Genomic DNA, 24,350 nt, shown 5'->3' with positions numbered 1-24,350 from the left:
AGTTGAAGAACCGAGTTAACCATCTTCGATCAAATGAATTGGGTCATCCGCTACGGGGATGAACAGGAGCCGTATATTCCCAAAAACACAAACTAAACGAATTTCTATCATTTTGTGAACATTGTTTTTTGAGATTCATGCAGATCGTATGCAGGAAGTTGGATTCGGTGATTGGAATTGAAGGAGAGCAGATATTACGGTTTTTTTGAGGTGGGTCTGCCTGAGACTTAGGGTTGGGGAGGACCATCGGAGGTAATGTTTTACAGAGTGTTTTAGAGGAGGAGAAGCATTTTGAGGGTCAGGAAGATGGCTATCGTCAGAGCTGGTCGGCATCTGCTGGCTCGAGCGACAGGAAAGCAGGCGAATGCAAGCGGGCGTCCAGTGCGGATGATTCGACCCGTGCGCTTGAAGCGGGAGGAGCCGCCGTTGCCAGTTCAAGCGCCCTTTACACAAGAGATTTTTGACACGCCAAATATCAAAATGGCTGTGGGCATGGTGTTGGCAGTGGTGCTTGCGAAGCTTACCATGATGGTACGAGTTTCGGCAATTTCGTAATGTCTTGTTGATTCTGGTTCATTTGCATGATTTTTGGTTTCTAGAGAGATTGAGAGGTTGTGCACAGAGGCCCTGCTTGTGGATGGGCGGCTAGTAATGGTGCAATTCTTGTAAACGGTTAATTTGTATTTTGTATGTTTGCTATGCGTAGTGTTTGACTTCTCTAGGATACTCAGAATTTTTTCTTTTTTCTTTTTTCTTTTTCTTTTTTTTGTAGATGTGGATACGCGTCGATATGTTTCCGGAAAGTGGTAATTACGTGTTCTGAGGTGTATTTGAGGTGTATCTTCTCTTCAGTACGACGAGTCGTTGGAGCCGGAGCGAATTGAGAGGCAAGCTAGAGAATTCGCCGAGGTGCAGGCCAATTTGAAGCCGTTAAGTAGAGATGAATGGGAGGAGATCCAGGAGCTTCGGCCGCGGACGCCGTTTGAGTCCAAAATTGGTCGATCTCATTCTCGCATTCGAACAGGAGAAGTGTTAAGCCTTGTGAGTTCATAGCTGAATTTTCCCTTGACCTTGAGCTTGATTACATGATCAATGCTCCCGACTGTTTTTGCTCCTACCGTTGCCTTGTGTAGAGTTGTAGACGTTTCAGGAAGTTCTGTTGCTTGAATTTGCAGGGATAGTATAACTCCCATGCTGTTACTTGTTTGAGATTTTTTCCACGACGGTGTGCATGCTTGAATGTATGTGGAGATTAAGGATGTTTTGAGGTAGGATTTTATACCATTTAATGAAAAAAAATTAGGTGTAACTTATGGTATATTCGTGTGATTGTGCTGCATAAATCAGGAGGACATTAAGGACTGGGCCTTCGATGTTCTGATGGAGGCTATGATGCGAAAGGAGGAAACGGTGCAACGATCTTTAGAACAATAATCTTGAAACCTAAAGACAAACACCTGTTAGAGTTGACACACAGCGGCCAGCATTCAGCAATGTTGGAGGCTTTCAACCACTCGTGTATGGATGCTCATTACCTGCATTGCTGGCATTGCTTGCGGGTTTCTGCAGTCTGCTACGTTTCGGCCTGGAGCAGCAAGTGGGATGATTTTCGGCGATGCATGGAAGCCTGTATTCTCACTGGCGAGTAGTTAGGTTCATGCTAAGTGATAAGTAATGTGCAGTCTAGATGAAGCTGCATAGAGCTTTCAATGGCGGGTCTCTGACGGCGGCATTTCTGGTCTAACGTCAGTCTGGTAATCTCGCCTTTAAGCCAATATTTAAAAGTTTCTCTGTTTCCCTCTCAAATGCGTACTCAAATCTTACCCTGAGGATGGTATCCAAGGAGGTATTCAGATTGAATCAGGATCAGGTGTTTATTACTCGGGTCTTTTCACGGCTGTAAATTGGAATCAGTCATTGGGTGCGTACAGTTTTGTATATTCACTTAAAGAAATTGCAGTAATTCTGAGAGAGGAGCCAGAATTTAAATAATATACGCAGTTAGCAGAGTCTACACGTAGCCAGAGAAGTGCTGCTATATTATGGAGGAGTTTGCTTCATGTTGCAACAAGAATTAGTAACCCCACCGTAGTCCAGAGTATTTACAACTGAATATTCAGCTATCTGCATAACGATAGTTCGTTCCACAGGCATAGGAAAAAACTGAAATGCGTGGATTTCTTCACGGCATCAATTGTGTTTATAATCCTTCTCAAACCTACGCCGAAGTTGCAAAACCTTATCGAAAAGCTTCATGTCCATTCCATCCACGTTCCGCCCCACTCTAGCCTTCAGCGTGAGCTGCAAACTTCAAGACCACGTCTGAACATCCAACTCGAAACTGTGCCATTCAAAACTGATAGTTCAACATTTGAAATCCACCAGCATGATTCCCATGTACCTGTTGAGTGGTGTCCACTTCCAATTCGCCGATGAACTCAAATAATGACCCTACGCGAAGCGGGAGCTCCCGCAAGTGCTCGAGGTCGAGTCGGAGAGAAGCACCCGCATCAACTAGGACGGCAATACCGGAAGTTGAGTCAAAGCTCTGAAGGGATCCCACCACACGCAAAGACTGATTCGGGAGGACGAACGATGAACCAGGTTGAAGCTCCTGCAATCGCACCACTAGGCCGGGATTTAGGGTTACGACCGCCATAATTATTAAAAAAAAAACTTCAACAACAATGATGCTTCTGCCCTAACCCTCCAAAAACATCCATGGTACTGGAACTGCATCATGAAAAATGTTCTTCCTCCAAACATTTCTGAAGTGTTCCGTCGATGAAGATCTCTCAAATGGGTATTGGACTTTCAGAGTCAACTAAATTTGGTTACATGAAGTTTTTGCTTCACTTTGAGGAATCACTGTGAGTTTGCAACTGCGAGCTATTTTCTTGTTCTTGGGGTCATCGGTCTCAGTGACCTCTTCGTTTCGTCTCTAGGATATTGTAGCAGGTAGCGTAGAATTAATAGGTTTGTTTTAGGTTGTGCAATGTGACTCGCGGAAGTAATGGTAGAAATGTGTAAATGAGGGGGTAAGTTGGACCTTCCTTTGAATGAAGTGAGAGGTGGCGGTAGGGAGATAATGGGGGTTTGGGAGGAGGGACTGTACGTAAGGAGGTGTTCGAAGGAAGGTAGCGGTGTAGTAAGACCTGTTGTATTCGCGTGTCTGTAATCGCTAAGTGAGCTGGTAGGTATGGTCCTGTGAGGAATCGCCGCTGTGCTTCAGTTGGATTGCCGTTCTTCGAAGGCGGGAAAGTTTGCAGTGATGAACAATGTGATGCATTACTCAATGCTGATGTTATGCTGTGCACTATCCCTTTCTTGAAGAAATCTGAGAAGGTGTGCTGAGAGGCTGCATGTATCTAAGAAGTGCACCATGCTCTTCAACAGTGATATTCTACATGCTCCAGGCGGCACTGAGATTTGTACAGCCTGTAGTTCTTAGAGAGGAGTAGTTTGTGTTGTTTAGCGGCTATCGTGGCCATGGTTATTAGTGTTCCTGGTTATGCACACTAAGAAGGGCGTAGTTTAGAGGTATGGTCGTCTGCAGCTACAAGAACCGTAGACCAGCATACTTCCTGCTTGGGAAGTTACTGCGCATGGGACCGCATTGTCGATGACGAGGAGGAAGAGCAAATGCTGATTTGGATTGAGTTTAATTTGGAAGTCGTACCTTGGACGGTTATCATGAAGGCCTCCAGGAAAACTTTGCTGGTCTTGCTGTGGACGTGGATGTTGCCCTCAGCGTGTGCTGCACTTGCGCCGGAAACACAAGCGCTGCTTGACTTCAAGGCTGGGCTTACTAAGGGCGACATTTTGCTTAGCTCTTGGAATAACACCAATGTAGACTCCCGCGGGTGTCCTGTCCAGTGGAAAGGTGTGACGACGTATGACGGCAATGAATGTCGAGTTGTTGAGCTTTGGCTGCCGGCGAGTGGTTTAGTGGGCAGTATTCCGCAAGCCATTGGCGGTCTACTGAGCCTGGTTAACCTCTCATTGGCGCAAAATGAGCTCGGAGGCGACATCTCCCCAATTTTGAAGCTGCCAAACCTCATGCGTCTCTTCCTCTCTGGAAATGCTTTCTCAGGTGCTCTAAAGTTTGAGGTCGCTTCGAAGTTGGTTGTGGTGGACCTCAGCGACAATAACTTCTCAGGCTCCATCGAAATTCTGTTTCCAGAGGGCCTTGCAGATATGGACCTTTCTGGGAATGCTTTTGCTGGTAACATACCCCAGGAGCTGTTCCAGAAAACTACTCTCAAGACTCTTGATCTTAGTCGAAATAAGTTGAGAGGACCAATACCTGCCGTGCTGCTTATGGTCTCCCTCACAACTCTTAGGTTGTCAGACAACATGCTCGAGGGACAACTTCCACTTGAGTTGTTCAATGAGCAGACGCCACAACTTCGAGAGGTGGATCTCAGTCGGAATCAGCTCAGCGGTAAGTTAATCGATCTTCACTCTTTCACTCACAGATTTTATGTATTCTCGATGTTGTATCACGACTATCACGGAGATTAATCTATAAAGCATAACCTTAAAGAATGGACGTTTTAATCTGGAAGTATTGAACCCATCTCTGAAGCACTTGACACAATAGCTTTGCATGATTTGAGGGAGTCAGAGAATCGCATGTTCCTCAATTATGGTTCTAACTCTATTCCCAAATAATTTTAGGGAAATTACTTCAGTCCTGCTAATAGACACTTTGTTGAACTGATCACGTTTGAACACACAAGAGACCTTATTTTTGACGGGAAGTTTTACTGAAACTCGGCGTTCTGATTAAGTGTCAAAATTAGGATACCTATATCACTAACTCGTTGATGTAGGGTGTGATGGTTAACAACCCATGCCATATTTTCTTCTGGCTTGTGCAGGTAGCTTAGGTCCTGTGACAACCAAAGTCATGAGTATATTGAAGCTTGCTTCCAATGGTCTGACAGGCCCTCTGCCTTCAAAAATACAGTCTTGTAGTGTGATTGATTTAAGTAATAACCAATTTTCTGGAGGAGTATCGTTAAGCAAATGGAGCGCCAACCTCCGGACGCTGGACCTCAGTCATAATAACCTCAGTGGTACCATAGACAACGCATCCCTGGTCCAGCTATTTCAGTTGAATGCTCTCAATCTCAGCTCCAATCAGCTTTCTGGTTCTATCTCTCCACAGCTGTTGGCATCGCCCTCCATCACTGAGCTAGTTTTATCACACAACCAATTCCAAGGGCCTATTCCCAATCCGTCCACGGCAACAACTTTGCCCCTCAGTTTATTGGACCTATCCTACAATCATTTAAGTGGAGGTATTCCTGATTCATTAGGTTCATATCTTAAACTCGTTGTTCTCAACTTGAGCACAAATCAGTTGGAGGGAACCATACCGGGGCGTTTATCTAATCTGGTGCAGCTTCAACTTCTCGACCTGTCCAAGAACTTGCTGAGTGGCCTCATACCTGCAAAGCTCTCTTCACAGCTAGAGAGCTTGAATGTATCTGGCAACAATTTATCAGGCACAGTACCTTCAAATCTTGCCATCTTTTCGAACTCATCTTTCTATCCTGGAAATCCGAACCTCCTATTCCCAAATGCGCCTTCTGATGCTCCAGGCTCTGGAGTACAAGTTACCTTGGGAAACAGTCACAAACAAGTGAAAATCGCGTTGAAGATTGGGTTGATAGTAGGGATCACTCTTGGTGCAGTATTCATCGCAGCATTAACCTTGGTTATATATTTTTGCAAAATGTTAAAACCTTCGATGAAACCACCTGTTACCAAGTCCGTAGACCAGGATACCAAACCAAATACCGACGTTGGTGTGGTTGTCGAGCAACCTGATGTTCCATCCTCAGTTCCCAGGGGTTCTGTAAAGGGTGCACTAGCACCACCTAAAGCAAGAAGTGATATCAAAAGGGATGCGCTCGACTTGCAGAAGAGTGGCGAATCACCGATGCGAACCAAGTGGCGAACTGGAGGGACGCCCTCTGATGATGATGGCTCGGTCTCTGCTGAGCACCCCATGGTGTTGAAAGTCAAATCTCCGGATCGCTTGGCTGGCGACCTTTTCTTTCTTGATGCGACGCTTCTCTTCACTGCTGAGGATTTGTCACAAGCTCCAGCAGAGGTTCTAGGAAGAAGTAACCATGGCACGTCATACAAAGCTACCTTAGACAATGGCCACGTGCTTACAGTGAAATGGCTCCGTGAGGGCCTTGCTCGAAACAAGAAGGAGTTCACCAGGGAGGCCAAACGATTTGGGGGTATCAAGCACCCAAACGTTGTTTCATTACGAGGCTATTATTGGGGCCCTCGAGAACACGAGAAGCTTCTGTTGTCTGATTTCATTTCCACAGGCAGCCTAGCTCATCATTTATATGGTCATTTTCCACTTCCTCTTCTCTGTACTTGGTGACTAAGTTATTAGAGTAGTATTGTTTTCAGAGGGATTGGACTGTATGTGAGCCGATAAATTATGATAGTTTGCACATTTTCCTCATTAACTCAGAATATCACTATTTTGAAATTTTTATTAACTCGTTATTGTGATGCAGAAAGGACAGGGCGTAGGCACCCTATACTGACATGGGAGCAGCGGCTACAAGTAGCAGTTGGAGTTGCTAGTGGGTTGGCTTGTCTGCACAACAAGCATGGAGTGGCCCATGGTAACCTCAAGGCAAACAACGTTTTTCTTCAGGGCCCGCAGTTAACTGCCAGGGTGTCCGACTACAGTCTCCATCGTCTGATGACTGTTGCTGGGACTGCCAATCAGATCTTGAACGCAGGTGCCCTTGGGTATCGGTCTCCTGAGCTGGCTGCCACACGCAAACCTAAACCCTCATTAGTAGCTGATGTGTACGCACTGGGTGTAATTTTATTAGAGTTACTTACAGGCAGAGGTGCTGGAGATATAATGTCTGCCAACTCTGGGGCTGTGGATTTACCGGATTGGGTTAGGTTGGTCGTCAAAGAAAGCAGACCAGTGGATTGCTTCGACACGGCGCTTGTGGGTTTGCACAGAGAGCAAGAGCCTCCCAAGAGCATGCATGAAGTGCTAACCATAGCCCTCTCATGCATGACTCCTCAAGCATCGAGGCCAACTGTTAAGTGCATTCTAGATCAGTTGGTTGCTTTGACAGATGCTTGACAGTCGATACTGTTTGGAAGATGGGTTCTTTGATACATTATGTACATTTTCTGCTTGTGTGTTCTTACATTCAAATTGTTAAGCATTTAACGATTACCGTGCAAGTTCTCTGCTATTGAGACTGATTTGTTTAATAGTCCAGCATTTGACTGTTTGAGGAATCAAACGTGATGGATCCATCAGTGTGCAAATTGTTCTTCTTCACCAATAGGTCACGTCCAACATTGGATTGGTATTAGTGTGAGATTCATTTGAGATTTGGAAAGTGAAGCTAAGAATTGATGGTGGCACGCCAGCAGCAGTGCGTGCCGTGTCCTACTTAAACACTAGACGAATTGGAGGACTTTTCTGACATTGTACACGTTTCTTAAATGGTTGTGTGAGTTTTCTTGCAGAACCAGATATTACTGTACTTGATTAAAAATACATGTTCCGACAGTGGACTACCCTAATAATGTCTGTAAGCAAGTGTACAGCATATCTAGCAGCAGATAGTGCGTCAGGTTAACCAAACTTCACAATTTGAATTAGCGATGAGAGAAACATATTATTATCGTGTGCAAAAAAATTTAAATAAAAAACAACAGAGTTGATGAAAAATGTTACATCATGGCATAGGTTGCCGTGACGGTGAATTTAGACCTTTGCCTTTTCTAAAGGTGCCTGACCTAGTCATGACTACCAACGTACAAAGCCACAAATCTACTGCTTCTTTGTCTTCAGGTATGGCAAGGCACCAATGACGTTCTGCCAATCGCAATGCTTCACCTCGGTCTGCAAGGTTAGTAAAGATGTTTGATTAGCCCCCATCCGATTATGGTGACGATCTACACATCTACACTGCGAGAACTTATAGAATGAAAAGGTGATACAAATTCATTCAGGGATTCTTCTCAGCCGGTGCTAGATTTATCTAACGTAAGAGGACGTAACACTAAGGCTAAGAAGCATAGACCGCACAACATTGAATAAAACCATACCTTGCCCGCCAGCCGATTCTTTCGCTTGGTGGACTTCTTCCTCAGAAGATGAGCCCTTCCCGCACACCTCCTGGTTATCTTCCCGCTGCCTGTTACACCGAACCTCTTGGCAGAAGCCTGCATTACAAAGAAGAACGCGCCATGTGGTTCAATTTAAAAACTTCGATTTCCAAGAGAATTCCTAGGAAATCATGGAAGTAAAACTAGGCTTAAATGGCAATCCTTCATTCCCCTGTCCTATGTCCGTCAATACATATTCCATTTCCATTACTGGTAGAGATACAAGCATCAGGTGGTGTTCGAATTTTCTAATGCATTTCCTGGATTTTTTCGGGGTCCAGTGGACAATACAATATACTGCCACCAAACCAAGAGGAATGCACGTAATAGAATGCTCAGGAACGCCGGACATTGCCATTACAATGAGCAACAACTAGGTCTAACGCACTTTCAGATTCATAAATCCCATTCCCATTCCAGGATACAAAACCACGGTGCCCCGAATTGGACACATTCAATCAACATCACCTGCGAAAACGAAAAAAAAAAAAAAAAAAAAACACAACAACAACAACAACAACAACAACAATACTCGTCTACCACATTCAAAACTCAAGGGAGAAATCCGCCAACCACGCACCTTGTGAGACTTGAGCTTGTAACCAGCGGCAGCGACGGGCTGCACGACAAGCTTCCTACTCGCAGCAGGCTTCACCTGGATGGCCGAGAATGACACGCTGGTCGTCGACTTGAGCGACAAACCCTTGAAAGAAGATGCAAGCGAGACGACGCTGGGCGTCGCCAGAGTGCATGCTTGCAACATCATCGCCATCACTTGAACTCTTTCTACTCAATCCGTCCTCCTCAGCCCTCAGCTCTTGAGAATTGCGCAGGCTCTTTCTCTCACTCACTCGCAATTGCAACAACAACAACCAGACGTGGTTGCAACAAGGCCTCGGCAATCAAGGAGAAGATTATCCAGACCTCTGTCTTCCCCCTCTCTCTCTGTTCACGCTGGATAAGGGTGGAGGAGGAGGGTCCGGGGTCACGGTCTTGGGTGTCCGCGGTGGGGAATATATTCCCATGGAGGGCGCTCTACGACCGTCTGTCTGGTACCGTGGGTGCGAGAGTTTAGTGAGTGAGTGAGTGAGTGATTAGTGAGTGAGTGAGTGAGTGATTAGTGAGTGAGTGAGTGAGTGATTAGTGAGTGAGGTGGTGTTCACATGGTGGTTGATTACTCACCATTAGTTGCTTTGATTCCCCTTTTCGGCAATATCCTCCAAATAATTGAGTTTGTTTCCATGAAATACATGTAAAACATACATGTCACTTCTTTTAATTACCAATCAGAAATCCCGTTTGAACTGATTATTGCTGAATGGTGATTTGACATCAATAGAGTTTCAATCACCATGCACCAAGCTTTAATTACTAATCAGCAATTCCAATCACCATTCATCACTTTTCATATAATGTATGTACCTACTCACAAAAAGGTACATACTCACAAAAAGGAAAGTTAATATTAACTTCAAATGAAAATCTATGATTACAAAGTGGGAGCGCACTGCCCATCTTGGCCTCATATTTTTCTTAAATGAATTCTGACACTAGCAACAATGAATGTCACGCACTACAGTTTCGTTCACCATGTGTGTTGGATACCATGCTCATATCATTAACACTTATTCTAAAACCAACCAAATAACATTTTGAAATAGGCAGAAAAATTTCCTGTCAGCTCTAATTGAGAGGAGTTGGGTGTCTTCGATAAACACGCACAAGTACTCAAAACCTGTACAACATTTTCCTAATTGGCCTTACGGCGTAACACTGCATCAAACACCAAATTCTCGGAGTACCCTACTACATGTGCAAGCTACCGAGTAGGACAGCATCCGCCCACCTGCTTTGAAAGACATGAAACTTGATTAGTATTCATGATGTTGAGAGACAAGCACTGAAAGTACTATTCAGCAATTGTCTGACCACATTTCTCAATCTGCTGTCACCAAGGAAGAGGATTGATTGGTGTGTTACGATGTACTCCCCACAAAGTTGACAAGATTTAAGATGGTAAGAAAAGCAGATTCCAGTCTCAAAAACAAATCAATTCTTGTACGAGGCAAGGAGTTTCAAAAACCAGCAGACGAACGATGATTTGTGCATGGGAAAGGAATGTCCGCCGATGGTGAGCTGGTAATGAAGGGCTCTACTGGCATAAACAGCAGCCAACGAATTGATCGAGAAACACACATTGCCGCTAGTGACACATGACCTCGAAACAAGTAACTGAGACTTTTGGAGTCATCCGCAAACTGGAACCCCAGAGCTATAACAGCTGATTCTCACTGGCTCTTTGGGGAATCAAATGCTTAAGATGAAGTTAACCTAATTATGTCGACAGGGTGTGGACAAGCTGTTCCAAACATCACCTACTGAACTCGTAGCAATACATTTGTTAAATAGGTTCCTTCAGGATATGCTGGATCTATGGTATGGTCGGGTGCAGCTCCTGCATAACGTAATTGCGTGACTCGCCTATTTGCTGACATGGCTGCCTCCTGCGAGAAATTTTTATAAAAGAATGTTATTTCAAATGTATTTAAATCACTTGCTATTTCTACTGTAGCATAGAACATAGATGAAAATGAAAGTTGAAGAGACTTGATATCCAAGTTTTGTTAAAATTCAGTCAATTCATCTGCTTGAGAACATAGTATGCGGAAAGGAGACAACGTAGACGTTAAGGTCCAAGCAGCATCACAAAAAAAATCCAGTCAGCAGGGCACAGTTAAATGAACATCTCTAATGAGGATAAAACCTGAATAACAGAAAGAAAATTGCCACTTTGAGTCATCGCTCCTGAACATGAACAGGTCATGAGCAGGCCTCCTGGTTTTGTCAACCGTATTGCCATCGCATTTAAATTTCGGTACTTCGCTGTCGCACGTTGCAGGACCTGCACGTCATGAAAAATAGTCATCAGATCTATTCTCCATTGAACGGACTAAGAAGAATACAAGGATTAAAAAAATGCTCTGTACAACTTCCATGAAGCATATAAAAAATCTAAAAACTGTGGTAGACATCCTTCACAAGCTACATATGACGAGCTGTCGGTGAATCCATTCCAAAGTGTTCGGCGTGAATCGTAAGTTCAACCAAAGTGAAGTCTGTATATTACTATATTTGAACAAGTGATAAAAATGAACTTGACCCGAATGATGAGGAACGTGAATGCCTTGGGTGTATGTACCTTGCGATTTGGGGCGAGTTTTGGAGGATCTAGTACCACAATATCCCACTGCTTTCCTTCAGAGAGTGCAGACTTCATATACTCTGCTACGTCTGCTTTGACGAAATCGATCGAGTTTGCATCTAACCGGTTCAAGGATGCATTGGACTTCGCAAGTTCCAAGGCAGGAGAAGAAGAGTCTACTCCTGTATCGAAAGGCACGGAGCGAACGTGTTTTCACGAAACTTCAATATCATTTCCATACTTCCACGTACACTAAGAATGACCATCATCTCAAATCAAGATGGTTAGGAAAATATGCTTACCAGTTATATAAGAAGCACCCCCCAAAGCGGCATTCAAAGCAAACCCCCCACTATAGCAGCACAAATCTAGCACAGAAGATCCACTTGCAAGTGAACGAAGTAATAGTCGGCTGTCTCGTTGATCAGCATAAAATCCTGTCTTCTGACCATCTAAAGATGCAAGATATCGAACTCCATTCTCAACTACCTGTGCATAACATCCGCTTACTCCCAGATTCAAAATTGTCCCATGCTGGTGTACTTCACAATTCAGCATCCTCCGTAAGAAAATCATAAGGAAAAAAAATTCTTAGGACTGCAACAACAGAAATGCGGTTTATAAGAATTTGTGAGTGTGGAGAAACAAGACCAGGAAAGACTCAAATACCTCAAAATCGCCTATTACATCACTTGCAGAATCAAGTGAAGAATCTTCGGAAGTACTAACTTGTAATCCCTCTTCCTTGAGAATTTCAACGGATGGTCTCCAGGACACATGAGAGGTTTTGATGGCTTTACCGACAGCAAGTTCGATTGTAGACCTATGTCTCTCAACCCATGCGGCAGACGAGGCTACCACAACTTGTTCCCCGAGGACGTCAACAATTAAGCCTGACAACCTGTACCAGACGAAATTCTATGATTTGCACAAGAGGCTACAACAGATATTCTGACAACTCCATGCCTTTCATTTACAGAATACAGGCTGAACCGAAAAATCACCATGAATTCCTACAACCCACTGAATGTAACGAATCCAGAATGTAAATTTCCAGCAAACCACTGTATGCACTTGCCTATCACCTTCACTGTTCACCAGCCGGAAGACATTGGTATGATCAGACGGCAGTCCCAACGTTTTCCGCAACTTCCTGGCTGCTGAAAATCTAGAAAGTAGTAAGGTCTCCATGTTGAGCACACATTCGGGTTCTCTAAACCACAAACACAAGATTGTGAGTAAGAGACGTGTTCCACTATCAAATGCTCTCTATCTAAACCGAGAAACATTGCACGTGACTGCATGAAAGTAAATCAATACCTGCGAGCTTCATCCTCAGTTTGCATGATCCGAACAGCAAACATAGATAATGGATTGTACACTCCCCATGCGATAGGTTGCTCTGCACCATCTGTGACCATGACGAGGTCACCTGCCACAGGAGGCGGCCTTCCCACCACTCTATCAATGGCTCCACTGTACACCATGGGATTACCACCCCGGAAAAGCTGTGTCTTTCCTCTCTTCAGAACAACTTTAGGCACTTCTACAAAACCAATAACCACAGCAGTTTCGTGAGGCCTTCTACAGATGACAATATACACCAATTGAATACAAAATCATAGCCCTAAAATAATCAGTCCAGTTATTGGTAAATCACATATGCTGAAAATCTAAACCTCTCGTGAAGTTCTCCTAATGACAACTTACTTTCATTTTGGCAAACTGAAAAATACGAATCTTCTCAATTTACTTACAAATCCTAATTCATAGATTCATTGTATTCACGCCATTTACAGAGTGACCAGCTCTTTCAAAGCAATGGGACACAACGTTTCCCAGGTTGCCAAAGCATCCGCTGAACTCTATCAGAGATTATGACTAGATAAAAAAGCCTTCAAACTTATCGATTCAAACTCACTACACATGCTGAAAGGCTTAGATAAAGGATAAAACGGTAAGCAGGAGTAAAACTTGAACTTCTTGGAGCATATTGACACAAAGCTATCAAAAAAAGGAATTTTGATGTCATACTGGAACGATCTTTTGCAATGTCTCCAATTATACTCTCCATCACCTTTACTTGAGCACCTCCAGCCATGACTGGAAAAGAATGTATTCGAGGACGCATTCGGGTACTGTTCCCAGCAGTCCCCATACGAAGAGCCTGAAACATGGATATTGCAACACTAAGCTGAATTCCAAGCTCCAATTCTGACCAGTGGTAAACTAAAGTATGTGTGGAATGTGAGAAAACATCCATGAACAAATTGCAGACGACGGAAGACAAAGATGAGAATGAAACAGAAATAGTGTACCTGTCCATGTCGGAAACAGGGGATACTCAAAGACGGATGCACAAAATGGAGCACACCATTCTTCAAGGAAAGCATGGTGCCTCTCAAGTAACGATTGATGCTGGGGCTGCAGAAATGTGAAGCCATAAGCACCGCATCAATAAAAAACAGACATCTTTAACAAGGAACCTAGACATGCTCTTTGCTTACTTCAACAGTATACTCATCCTCGAGACTTGTCGTTCTACAACATGAGCTACGAACCAGTTCTACCAAAGTTGAAAGGTTACCAGCTACCAACATTTGATCACAAAATTCGCAAGCAAGCAATGCGGTGGAGGCATCCAAACCACGAAATCAAGCACAATTGAACCTTCATATCGTAAACTGCACTCAAAATCTACAAATGTATTCTAGCTTTCAAGCATTATAATCATGAGAAACCACCTGCAGCTCAGACACAGAGCTTACCTCAAGTCAAATTTATCTCTCAAGTGAGACAGTCAAGATTCCGCCCGGTGAGAAAGTTTTCAGCTCCGCGGAAAGGCGCTAAACCGACACGATCAGGAACTTGATAAGATAACAGTAATCAACTCAGCAAGGAATTTAGGGTAGTTGAGGGATCAATGGAACAGCCACGGCAGTTCGACTCGCAGTACAATGCGCACTAGAATGGAAATGGCTGCTCAGATACACAACCACATAATTGATTTTAAAACGCAATAGGTGCGCACCCACCAAGATTTAGGTCTATCACTGCTCATAACTCACAATTAGGCGAGCCGCGTGCTCATTACCAGCGAAGGACCTAAGCCCTAAACCTGGTTTCCAGAACAAATGGCCACTTCTGCTCCCCTAGAAACAGAATTTCTAAACAATCCAAATCCGCGGTTACAATCGACACATGCGCGTAGCTTGGACTTCATAAATCGATCGAATCAAGCATGGCCTTCATAAGAATTTGGGTCGCAGTAGAATCTCTTCACGTTACACGAAGTATTCACTGAACACATACTTAAACTGTGCAAATCGGGTCTGTACAGAAGATTAACGTGTGCCTAATGCAGATTACCGTCGTTCCGAGGATGCCGTAATCACCTTATCCGTCACTGAACTGCGGATGTGTCGTGGCACGCCACGTAGGATGTGGCGGGAATACGCCATTCACTCCCTTCCATGTCATTCGTAAACCCTCCCCCCCATGAGTTAGAGCTTATGGATATATAATTCTTGTCGTCATGGGATTAATTGCATTTTGTAATATTTCTCAATTACAATCACAGAAAAGAAGAAAAAAGAAGAAATTAAAAAGAGTATTGATTATGCTTTTTTATATGATATGATTATTTACACTTTTAATGAATAAATTTGGTTGAATGAACTATGTTTTTAATAGAATAAGAATTAGAGTAAGACACTAGTTAATAAAATAATTAATTTTTAATTAAAAAATACCAAAATTTTAATAAGATAAATATATTTTGAATATACTTCTTTGAAATATTTTTGGGTTACTTTGAACATGGCATTACTTTATAATTTAATGTTGCTTCTTCACATTAGTGGAGCATGTTTTCCAATCCCAAATGACTAAAAGCTAATGTTCATTCTTAACCAACCAAAGTTAGAATACGATTACAATAAAGTAAAGTTTGGTGTGAATTAGAGAGCTTGATTGCCATTGTAGTGCATATATCTAAGATTTTGAAGTCTTGTTGTTTCTAAGAAACGTTGCAAAAAGATTTGCATTATCTTAGTAAAAGTATTTCCAGGAGATTAGAATTTATTTTTTTCCTTGGCTATTGAAAAAGCATAATAAGTCTTTGGGTTGATGAGCACAAATCATTGGTGACCATCCTTGAAGGTAACACCACAAGAACTGAACCAATTGGTTCAGTGGATTTTGTAGCCATGGATCACATGCAATTGGACCCCAAGGCTGTATTTTTGTGAACTTTACAAGCTAATGAAACAAAACGTTATTTTGGCTGCTAATCTACATCTACACCTGTTTGGCAACAGACATGTGTCAGTTGAATAGATCACTGTATGTAATGAGGAAAGCAACGTTGAGTAATTGAAAAACTGTAGAACAAATATTCAGGCTATTGCAATCACAGCTTCCTTCATGCTCCACACACAGTAAGCACGCAATCCACACACGTCTTTCGAAAAACTCCTCTGAAACCAAAAAATTCAGACAGTGAACGCAACTACACAACTCATGGAATTGAACGAGATACAACCAAGACCATTTCATGCAGTAGGGTAACTGTTCTGGCTGCTCGGCGGCCAGCTTTACTAATGATCAGTATCATCTTTCCACTACGAGAAGCTTTTATTCCCATCCAGTCCATCAAAAAATTGCAGCGGTGTCCTTTCCCAAGTCAGTTTGGAGTGAAAAGTGGACACTATGAGACCCTAGTAAATGGGCCGGAACCAAGCCTCCATGCACATTCAATTGATGAGAAAATGCTATTCCGCGCTTTAACTGGGAGACTTCACTTTTGTTAGTTTCTTTACACACAGATATACGCGGTGTTGACTACAGGAGTATACATTTATCATAGAATCCAGATGTTCCGTGTGTTCTTCGTGTGGAAAATATTCTATGCAGAAAGGTTCTGTAAAGATACCAACTCTGCTGTTGCAATGCTAACAAATAGCCCAAAAGTTGCAAATCAACACTAGGTGTACATGAGAGCAGCTTAATAGATAAAATGTGTCTTCACTAAGCTGTCAAGTCGTCTGGAATCTGCTGCTGATTAGAGCCCATAATCTTCCCACCCACATCAGGAAATGTATTGTGTGATGGCAAGTTTATCACAGTGCCATTGTCTTCTATCTTCAGAGGGTAGCGGATCAGGTGGCTCTTCATGTCAGTTACCTCCTCAGCAACATACTGCTCCCAGCCTCTGTCTGCAATGTAGTTGATCCTCTGCACGCATTCCAGGCTCGAAGGAGTCTCAAACACAGGTTCCAGACATGCCAGATGCTCCGCCCACAGTGACATCCGATAACCATACACCTGGAAGTTCAATTTCCAGAGAGTGTATTCCATTAAAAAAATTGTGCTTGTAGAAATTATCTAAATACCTAGTCGGTAATCATTAGAAAGTTCATAGTATGTACCACATTTTAGTTTCGTGCAAATTTGCGACAAAGACATGTCCCACTACAAAGAGTATTTTATAGAACTCTCAGAGAGAAAGAAGACCAGTACCCACCTGACCACGAGGAGGCCCATTTTTGTGAGCCCATGTGTGTCGCGGCTGATACCCACCCATGGCAATCTCTGTGTCTCTCGACCCATCCATCGACCGTTGATTTATGTTAGCAGAGCCCATTATCACCAATTCATCGTCCACGATGATTCCTTTCGCGTGCACATATATCATCATTCGTCTACTGTCTTGTGATTGTGCCTGCAGTAATGGAGCCTAGAGAATTCAGCGAAATTATACTGCTTTGGCGATTTGGATTCCAATTTTTCTTTCAGGTTTAGACTAATCGCAGCTTAACAGTCTTAACATCTCAACAGCGCCCAACTCGTACACCTTGAACTGACAGCTTTCGTGTTCACGCAGGTTCTATAAGAAAAGTTTGGTCAACTGCAGCTAACTTACATGCCGAGACTTAGGCTCGGGCGGGTTGAGCGGTGCAGCTTCTCCAGGCTTTTTGGTCTCTCTGTTCCCGAGACAGTAAAAGTTCAAGTAGTCTGTTGGCTTCACTTGTGTATCTAAACCAGTATCTCTTATGGTCTCAGCAATTATTGCGTACATCATCTTTATGGTTTGTGACTGGAAGTTGCCACATGCACAACAAACATCAGATGTGCGTACACTGCAATTGATGTATAAACTGCAATAGCATACAAGTAATTCATGCACACACCTTCTAGAGAAATTTAAATACCAGTTACAAGCCAATCACAAACCATGCTTTGTGAAAGAGACCAGAAGAAATAGAATAAGAAGAAGAAGAAGAAGAAGAAGGAGAAGAAGAAAACAAAAAAAGGGTACATTACCTGAAAGAAAAGAATTTCCTGAACAGGAGCACTGTCAGGGATACCCTCGGGCCACATAGGCACGACTACGTACACTGCAAACCGTTTACCCTCTCTAATCTTGCTGCAGATCTTCAACGTTAGCTCCATCGGAATGAGATGGTTGGCACCTGTTAAATATTTTCAGTTGTGTTCAGTCATTCAACAATTGTTCTCATCATACAACACATAACACACAGAATTCGTGTTTCAATTTCTATGCATGCCATGATTGCAAGAGATGATTAAATCATGTCATGCACAGGAAAAGGAAGACACATCCAATGTGGTATTTCCATATTTGTTCAGATGGGAATGAAGGTTACCTGCTGTGGTATAGTCTGGCCAATTGTACGAAGATCCCAAAAAATATTGATTCTCAATATATACAAAATGCTGAGCAGAACGTATAGCTTTGATGTACGCCATTTGGATACTTATGTCTATAGCTACGCTTTTTCCCCACACGAGATTCTGCGTCATTAAAAGACACTTCAATCGAATGCAGACTACAATATCAACGCAAACAGAACCGGACACATGGGAGTGAGTTGAGACCTTTAGAAAGTCCTCAAGTTCAAGCAGCATTTCTAAATTAAAAAGAATATAAGATATTAGTCCGGAATTTCGCTTCTGCTATATAACAAACAGCGTAAAGGTTTCTGTTTGAACCAAATCTCACGTTTGAACAAGAATGGCTCAGAAGGACGACAAGAAAGTTAGAAAAGGAAAAAAGAAAGAGAAAAAATCCAACAAAATGGAACAGAATAAGGAGTTTCTTACTTCTTTCTGAACGTCATCAACGATGTTGGGGAAACCTTTCACCGATCCTGAGTCTATGGACCTAAAAACCTGCAAAAGCAACAACAATCCATAACGTTAGTAGCGCAACCTTTATATTATTCAAATATTTTTATTCTGTCTCATGCTGTCTGTCGTTTGGACTATGCAGAGAAATATTACCGCTGATGATTACTCAAAAGACATGCAGTAATTCTTTAAAAAACAAAAAAGGGACAAAATAATTAAAAAAAACTATAATTCCTCACATTAGGTGTTAGGCACAGATGTGAAAATCCAAAGGGGATAAAATCACCTGAACATGCCAAGTTTCCGGATCGTTGTCACTAGTCACATAAAGAGCCCCGTCTCCAGAAGACGGACACTGGTTTGAGGGACCCAAAAGCCCCTCCCGGTTGTTGATATCAATCAAATCATCGTCATACCTTCGGGTGGCTTTTCTCCATCGCTGCACGAAATTGGTATGAACGTCATAAGCGGCATGGCCTTCAATTTTGCAGTGCCAATCATGCCAAGGTTCTCTGGGTCCTCCACTACCAGGTGCATACTGTTCCAATCAAAAACATAAGCACTTTAGAATTAATCTAACCCATCCCATTGACTCCATAAATTCATTGGAGAATGCTCTGGACTATGATTGAGAAAACGATCCTCTGTTCCCTTTACAACCTAATTGTAGTTGTTTAGTTGTCACTTACATCCCACGACTTGTTGCGAAAGTCATACTTATGCTCATCTTGTAATGATGCAAACAGAGAATGGGTAGGAGTATCCCATCGACCTCCAGTTAGATCCAGGCCGCCAATAAAAGAAATCAACCTCCTTTGTTTGGGTGGTCCGCTATCAACAATGGTGATTTTCTGGTGATGTGAGTACAAGGTTCCAACTACCTGAAATTTCAATTGCGTTTCAAAATTATTCAGTCTTCCAATCTTCAGTAAGTTCCATCATACTCAACTCTGATTTCTTGGAATGACTCAGCCACGATGGCATGAACGCCGAAGCAGCGTACACTTGTGTCCTGCTAATAGTAATAGTTCAAAACCACAAGACCGTACCTGTTGTCTGAACCAAGTCGTCTTGTCAGCACCATACCTTGGAGCTAAAATACACCTGACCCCTGTATTTTTGAAGAAAGACTTAGTTTCTTCGTCGTGCGTGTTCATTACACCAGCCTGAACACAACAAAATCAAATCAAATCAAATCAACACTTCAAGTCCTCATCCGTACCAAACAGAACTTCACTTCATTAAATGGCGCCCCACAATCGGATTCTACATAACTCAACGGAAGACGCTCAGTCCAATGAAAGTTTCAATAAAAACAGTACGCGCGAACTCTTTGCAATAAGAAGCTTCACATTATCATGCTGAATTAAAGCTTCAAAAATCCCCGCATTACCGTTTTAAAAAATGGAATATCGTGAGAGGTTTTGTCATCCCAAACTAACATGAGCACCCGTACTTTCTCACTAGCTTTCTTCTTCAATAGTTCGCCCAATGTCAAGTCTCCCCCTTGGATCATCGGCCGGTTCACATCCCGCACTAGCGTAACCTTGTCAAACACCGACCAGCCAGCTATGTATATCAAGTGCTGAGCATCGTTGATAGCAGTACACATATCCTCCCAGCACCGATTCTGGACATAGGGAAGCCCACCCTCAAGTGCAATACTGGGAAGAGTATTATCGTAAATATGCGCGTCCTGATATAAAGTGAGCCGGCATCCTTTCCTCAAAGGAAAATAAGTGTTAGGCACTCCGTGTGCTTCACTACCCACTCCCTTCATGTAAAGAGGGTCCTGCTCTACAGGAAAATATTTTACAGATAAACGGAGTTTTGCCCCCACATGACAAGACTTTCCTTGTTTGTCCAACAAATCGAACCAGTTGTCTACAACACCGCCATTGAGGACTACTTCAACTGGAATTTTCACATGGCCGATAAACTGGGAATTTACGACGTCTTGATCTTTAACCTTAAAAACAATCTCATGCACAAAGTGTGCGACAGGGATGATGAAGCGCTCCTTCCACTCGGGGTTAGCATTATTGCTTATCACCCTTGTTCGAGCTACCTTGGCTCCCGCGAGAACCACGATTGCATAAGGGTCACTGGTAATCACAGTCGCAGAGTGTAGTTTAGCCACTTTCTTGAGCTTTTCAAGAGGACCAGGGAGGTTTTGCGTGAGCTGACGAATCTTTTCAGAAAACATGTCCATGTTTGGTAAGTTCACTGCTTGGTGCATGAAAACTTCCAAAGTTCCGTGCACCAAATAGCCTCGTGATGTCGGTGCACCATAGACCTGGATTGCACTGCCGGTTGAAACGGTCGGTTGAAATCTAGTGGTTGACACAACTGGGTTAACTGGTTCATCCGTAATGCGACCTGAAATGCGACACCAAACTCTGAAGATGGGTGGTAAAAAGTGAACTGAACCTTCTAATTTGCAATCTTTCTATCAGCACTGGCTACATCTTCTCAGATCGCTCAGCAGAGCGTGCGTCCTGATCAATCGTCCCAACCGTCGAAAGACCTGCATTAGGTTTCGACAATGCTCAAGAAGATTTCGACTATAAAATGAGTGCAGAGCAGACAGCTCACCTGAATGGATCCCTTGAGGAAGATATGGTGAAGCCCCGGCTTGAGGTGAATATGAAGACACCACGGCAGAGTAGGGACCTGTAGGATCAGCAACTTGCTGGTAAGAGTGGTTAGGATCATGGGCGGAGCAACTTAGGTTTGAAGGAGGTGGTGGAGCACTTGGCATGTACGCATTGGGCTGGGGTGAATAGAACGGACTTCCTAGAGAAGTTTGATGCGATTGCGGAGGTGGATACGACTGATCAGGATAAGTTCTGGACTTGAAAGAACCCTCTGGTGAGGGAGTTTGAGACAAGTGCGGATTGACGTAGGGGTTAGGGGCATATTGAGAAGGGTTTGGGACGAAGTCTGGAGGTCGTGAAGGGGAAGTATGCTCCGACATGGGCCCCGATGCTATTGAGAACCACTTCCCCAACCCCCGTAGACCTCCATAACGTTTGGGACTTCCTGTCATATCATTAAATGAATATTGTTGTTGTCAATGCGTTCGCTCTATCAATTTCAATATCGAACTTCTCTTCGTTGTGCCTTCCTAATCTGACTTGTAAATTCCTCCTCGAAGATTTTGTTCGTTTAAAACCTGCACCGTAGAAGATGAGAGGTCAGTGCTTAATGCAATAGGTACAAATGACGTTGTATTCTGGCCTTGATTGGTAATAAGACAACAGGGATACATAGATTTTTCAGCAGGTTGCTACACTCGTCGCCGACAAAAAACTTTTTCCTGCCAGTTGCAAATTCAAGAGCATTGGGGTTCTAAGAACCTTAACTATAATGACGAGGAATAGATAATGTCAAAAACATGGGACGGAGAAGTTCATTGAACCTTAACAATGGTACAATCAAGATCCAAGACTTCGATTGCACGTTCACGTTAGGCGGCATTAAAACAGAGGAATCGGAGCAGATACGGAGGAAGACTACCCTTCTGACTAACTAATATTTTTCAAACTAGGTTAAGAGTCAGCAGAAATGGTCTCTGTCCTCAAATCAGGAAATTACACAGCATTCTCGCACTTTAACTCAGATCGCTTGGCAAAGTACATTTGATTGCCAATTCGTCCTGAGACAAAGGCTTCGTTGTCGGCACAAACACACCGAAAAGTGTCACGGTTGAACCTGGAAACAAATTGCTAATGATGAATTCATCCGAGATTACCGCGCAAGGTATTCAATTCATCACGAGCCCTGGTCTAAACTCAGTGAACAAAAGACCTTGCAAACGCAGAAAGCAGCACAAAAGACAAATAAACAGATTAAAAAACAAAAATAAGTGAACTAAATGAAGCACAAGACCCAATTCAAAACAGAGACCTTTGCGAATCAACACTGAACAATCCATTCCACCCTCCTATTCGATCCATCCCGCCAATAAAACCCCAGAATCAGACTCTAGTGGTTCAAGAACAGACCTCATCTACCGACCCAAGCACAGACCACCGGGCTTAAAACTCCTGCAAACCCCTCGATGTACAGCCATCGCAGCCAAACTTCGACACACAGAAAGCGAATTAAGAAAACGCTACCGATAGCACGGCACCTACCTAACTCGACCAAGCTCTTGCCACCACAAATGGCGCTCTCTCGTAACAATCCCAGTAACCACAACCGTCAGAGCATAGAGAAGCCAGCAGCATCGACGATCAGTTCAAGACGGGCTTCACAGAAACCCACTTCAATCTTACCAATAAAAATTCAAATACGCATTGGGGGCTTCAGACACGGCGAGCTCTCTGTAATGGTGCCTGCACCTACCTTCAAGCAGCGAGGGTCGGAATCCGTCAACATCCGAAGGTGCAACTCGCCTGCATATTTCACTTCTTTCCCAATCCATCCATGGTCAACACAGTGCACGCGACAGTGGACCGAGCCGCAATTCAACTGCAGAGCTCTGTTCACGCAGTGCGTAACGTCCGGCCACCGGACGGGAAATTTCTACACTCAGCTGCGAGGCGAAATCTTCGTGGGTAGACGAGATGCTCGTTCACCTACCCCACCATGGGCACACAGAGGGGAGAATGTTCTCACCCGAAGAAACTGCCTGGCAATACGAGACGAGACGCGGCTTGGGCAGATAGGATTGCATCCATCACATACACTGTTCGACCGACGGAAGCCTGATTCTTCGTTGCAGACACAGAATCTCCGAGAATTCTACGTGCGGACACCCACCAACCCACCACTTCCTCGACACCGACGACGAAAAAGGTCACCGGCTCTCACTCACCGGCCACAGTACACACAATCACTCCAGCTGCTTTGCCGGCCCCGGTATACCCAACCCGGCCCGGCATATGAATCGCCGATGTTATTTATTGTTTATATTTAACTCATTTTATTATTTTATTACATTTTTATCAAAAAGTAGTTCGTAGCAGTTGATAGGTGGTCAGAGTTCTCTGCAACATGGTTGACTTTGTTGATAAAGAATGAGAATAATTTCCATGGTTTTATTTAGAGATTTTTTTGAGCAATTGGATGAAAATTACAAGTGGGTATTCTATCAGAGAGTAATGAAGAAAAAGAACTTTGAAGTCATCAATACATAGTATCAGCAAGGTTGTTCACAAAGAGAGCATGGAGTCAAATGTCTCTCACTTCCAATATCCATTACTTATAGATGGTGGTTAATGCTCCAATGGATAACTTCCATCTTTTGATGAATACATCTATCTAAAATTTTACCAAGACTATCTATATCTATCTTATCTATTATGAAAATATACTTTTAGCACATATTTTATATCCTTAAGATCCTTTATTTGTTCATCTACTTTATCTCTTAGCCTTCTTATATATTAAGAGCCAACTCTTTAACCAATAGTAACTTATTTAAAATAGTATTTTTTATAATATAATTTATTCTACTTCCACTTTTATTTACTTACTTTAATACTTCTATTGTAAGAAGGTATAGATAAGATAATTATATAGATAATTAAAACCATAGAAGTTTCTAGAATTACAATTAAGTTAGTGGATCAAATAGGATCGATCATAGAACATTCTAAAAAGGATATAAGGTGGTTATTTAGGTAGGGCCTTCTATAGAACCTTCTAGAAAAAAACTTAGGATGGTTATCCAAGTGGAACCTACTATCTAAGAACATTTTAGAAAGTCTAGGATAGTAGGATAAGGTATAAATAGGACTAGCTAGGTGTCACGGATAAAAAATACAAAGAAGAAATCTAAACAAGAAGTTCAAGAAGAAATGAC

The 24,350-nt window shown here is 43.0% G+C and overlaps 6 protein-coding genes across 12 annotated transcripts; 2 read left to right on the top strand and 4 right to left on the bottom strand.

Annotated features, from left to right (window-relative positions):
* Positions 1-31: 31 nt before the first annotated feature.
* LOC112274973 (uncharacterized) lies at positions 32-1,860 on the top strand. The gene is made up of 3 exons (XM_024504868.3): positions 32-531; positions 853-1,041; positions 1,348-1,860. Exons 1-3 carry the CDS (start codon positions 307-309, stop codon positions 1,432-1,434), a joined length of 501 nt encoding a protein of 166 aa, XP_024360636.1. The 5' UTR covers positions 32-306; the 3' UTR covers positions 1,435-1,860.
* A 158-nt stretch (positions 1,861-2,018) lies between these two features.
* LOC112274975 (CST complex subunit TEN1) lies at positions 2,019-2,758 on the bottom strand. Its single transcript, XM_024504870.3, has 2 exons — positions 2,402-2,758; positions 2,019-2,301 (listed from the first exon to the last, which is right to left on the bottom strand). Exons 1-2 carry the CDS (start codon positions 2,657-2,659, stop codon positions 2,191-2,193), a joined length of 369 nt encoding a protein of 122 aa, XP_024360638.1. The 5' UTR covers positions 2,660-2,758; the 3' UTR covers positions 2,019-2,190.
* A 106-nt stretch (positions 2,759-2,864) lies between these two features.
* On the top strand, positions 2,865-7,238 carry LOC112274969 (putative inactive receptor kinase At5g10020). Its single transcript, XM_024504863.3, has 3 exons — positions 2,865-4,444; positions 4,884-6,377; positions 6,552-7,238. The coding sequence occupies exons 1-3, from the start codon at positions 3,643-3,645 to the stop codon at positions 7,142-7,144; spliced, it is 2,889 nt and encodes a 962-aa protein (XP_024360631.1). The 5' UTR covers positions 2,865-3,642; the 3' UTR covers positions 7,145-7,238.
* A 433-nt stretch (positions 7,239-7,671) lies between these two features.
* LOC112274974 (uncharacterized) lies at positions 7,672-9,105 on the bottom strand. Its single transcript, XM_024504869.3, has 3 exons — positions 8,765-9,105; positions 8,125-8,241; positions 7,672-7,918 (listed from the first exon to the last, which is right to left on the bottom strand). The coding sequence occupies exons 1-3, from the start codon at positions 8,954-8,956 to the stop codon at positions 7,847-7,849; spliced, it is 381 nt and encodes a 126-aa protein (XP_024360637.1). The 5' UTR covers positions 8,957-9,105; the 3' UTR covers positions 7,672-7,846.
* A 520-nt stretch (positions 9,106-9,625) lies between these two features.
* LOC112274970 (uncharacterized) lies at positions 9,626-14,853 on the bottom strand. Of its 3 annotated transcripts, XM_024504865.3 has the most exons (11): positions 14,155-14,853; positions 13,705-13,810; positions 13,421-13,553; positions 12,707-12,932; positions 12,465-12,599; positions 12,056-12,287; positions 11,689-11,875; positions 11,384-11,568; positions 10,949-11,086; positions 10,560-10,688; positions 9,626-10,030 (listed from the first exon to the last, which is right to left on the bottom strand). In XM_024504865.3, exons 2-10 carry the CDS (start codon positions 13,777-13,779, stop codon positions 10,560-10,562), a joined length of 1,440 nt encoding a protein of 479 aa, XP_024360633.1. In that variant the 5' UTR covers positions 13,780-13,810; positions 14,155-14,853; the 3' UTR covers positions 9,626-10,030. The 3 variants fall into 3 exon arrangements, with proteins under 3 accessions (XP_024360633.1, XP_024360632.1, XP_024360634.1); XM_024504864.3 differs by lacking the exon at positions 9,626-10,030 and having other exon boundaries at positions 10,258-10,688; XM_024504866.3 differs by lacking the exon at positions 9,626-10,030 and having other exon boundaries at positions 10,258-10,688; positions 12,707-12,929; positions 14,155-14,609.
* Positions 14,854-15,999: 1,146 nt separating this feature from the next.
* Positions 16,000-23,162, bottom strand: LOC112275153 (phospholipase D gamma 1). Of its 5 annotated transcripts, none has more exons than XM_024505244.3 (12): positions 22,889-23,162; positions 21,134-21,713; positions 19,932-20,917; positions 19,588-19,704; positions 19,228-19,419; positions 18,825-19,076; positions 18,512-18,580; positions 18,055-18,202; positions 17,711-17,859; positions 17,310-17,483; positions 16,911-17,108; positions 16,000-16,711 (listed from the first exon to the last, which is right to left on the bottom strand). In XM_024505244.3, exons 2-12 carry the CDS (start codon positions 21,585-21,587, stop codon positions 16,415-16,417), a joined length of 3,036 nt encoding a protein of 1,011 aa, XP_024361012.1. In that variant the 5' UTR covers positions 21,588-21,713; positions 22,889-23,162; the 3' UTR covers positions 16,000-16,414. The 5 variants fall into 5 exon arrangements, with proteins under 5 accessions (XP_024361012.1, XP_024361013.1, XP_024361011.1 ...); XM_024505245.3 differs by having other exon boundaries at positions 22,819-22,957; XM_024505243.3 differs by lacking the exon at positions 22,889-23,162 and adding an exon at positions 22,678-22,834.
* Between the last annotated feature and the right edge of the window lie 1,188 nt (positions 23,163-24,350).

This window comes from Physcomitrium patens, chromosome 22 (assembly GCF_059467195.1).
Source record: "Physcomitrium patens ecotype Gransden chromosome 22, ASM5946719v1, whole genome shotgun sequence".
Taxonomy (NCBI): Eukaryota; Viridiplantae; Streptophyta; class Bryopsida; order Funariales; family Funariaceae; genus Physcomitrium; species Physcomitrium patens.
Note: the sequence above shows the minus strand (reverse complement) of the source record. Positions and strands in the feature narration are given on the sequence as shown.

Coding starts and splice junctions, on each gene's coding strand:
- LOC112274975 (XM_024504870.3), bottom strand. CDS start 2,659: ATGGCGGTCGTAACCCTAAATCCCGGCCTAGTGGTGCGATTGCAGGAG. Junction 2,302..2,401: donor AAGTGGACACCACTCAACAG/GTACATGGGAAT, acceptor TGAAGTTTGCAG/CTCACGCTGAAGGCTAGAGT.
- LOC112274974 (XM_024504869.3), bottom strand. CDS start 8,956: ATGGCGATGATGTTGCAAGCATGCACTCTGGCGACGCCCAGCGTCGTC. Junction 8,242..8,764: donor ACAAGCTCAAGTCTCACAAG/GTGCGTGGTTGG, acceptor TTTGTAATGCAG/GCTTCTGCCAAGAGGTTCGG. Junction 7,919..8,124: donor AGAATCGGCTGGCGGGCAAG/GTATGGTTTTAT, acceptor CTAACCTTGCAG/ACCGAGGTGAAGCATTGCGA.
- LOC112275153 (XM_024505244.3), bottom strand. CDS start 21,587: ATGACAGGAAGTCCCAAACGTTATGGAGGTCTACGGGGGTTGGGGAAG. Junction 17,860..18,054: donor GCCAGACTATACCACAGCAG/GTAACCTTCATT, acceptor AATATTTAACAG/GTGCCAACCATCTCATTCCG. Junction 17,109..17,309: donor CCGAGCCTAAGTCTCGGCAT/GTAAGTTAGCTG, acceptor CCATTACTGCAG/GCACAATCACAAGACAGTAG.
- LOC112274969 (XM_024504863.3), top strand. CDS start 3,643: ATGCTGATTTGGATTGAGTTTAATTTGGAAGTCGTACCTTGGACGGTT. Junction 4,445..4,883: donor CAGTCGGAATCAGCTCAGCG/GTAAGTTAATCG, acceptor TGGCTTGTGCAG/GTAGCTTAGGTCCTGTGACA. Junction 6,378..6,551: donor CCTAGCTCATCATTTATATG/GTCATTTTCCAC, acceptor ATTGTGATGCAG/AAAGGACAGGGCGTAGGCAC.
- LOC112274970 (XM_024504865.3), bottom strand. CDS start 13,779: ATGCTTTCCTTGAAGAATGGTGTGCTCCATTTTGTGCATCCGTCTTTG. Junction 13,554..13,704: donor CCTGTTTCCGACATGGACAG/GTACACTATTTC, acceptor TCCATGTTTCAG/GCTCTTCGTATGGGGACTGC. Junction 12,600..12,706: donor ACTGAGGATGAAGCTCGCAG/GTATTGATTTAC, acceptor TTTGTGGTTTAG/AGAACCCGAATGTGTGCTCA.
- LOC112274973 (XM_024504868.3), top strand. CDS start 307: ATGGCTATCGTCAGAGCTGGTCGGCATCTGCTGGCTCGAGCGACAGGA. Junction 532..852: donor TTGCGAAGCTTACCATGATG/GTACGAGTTTCG, acceptor TCTTCTCTTCAG/TACGACGAGTCGTTGGAGCC. Junction 1,042..1,347: donor CAGGAGAAGTGTTAAGCCTT/GTGAGTTCATAG, acceptor TGCATAAATCAG/GAGGACATTAAGGACTGGGC.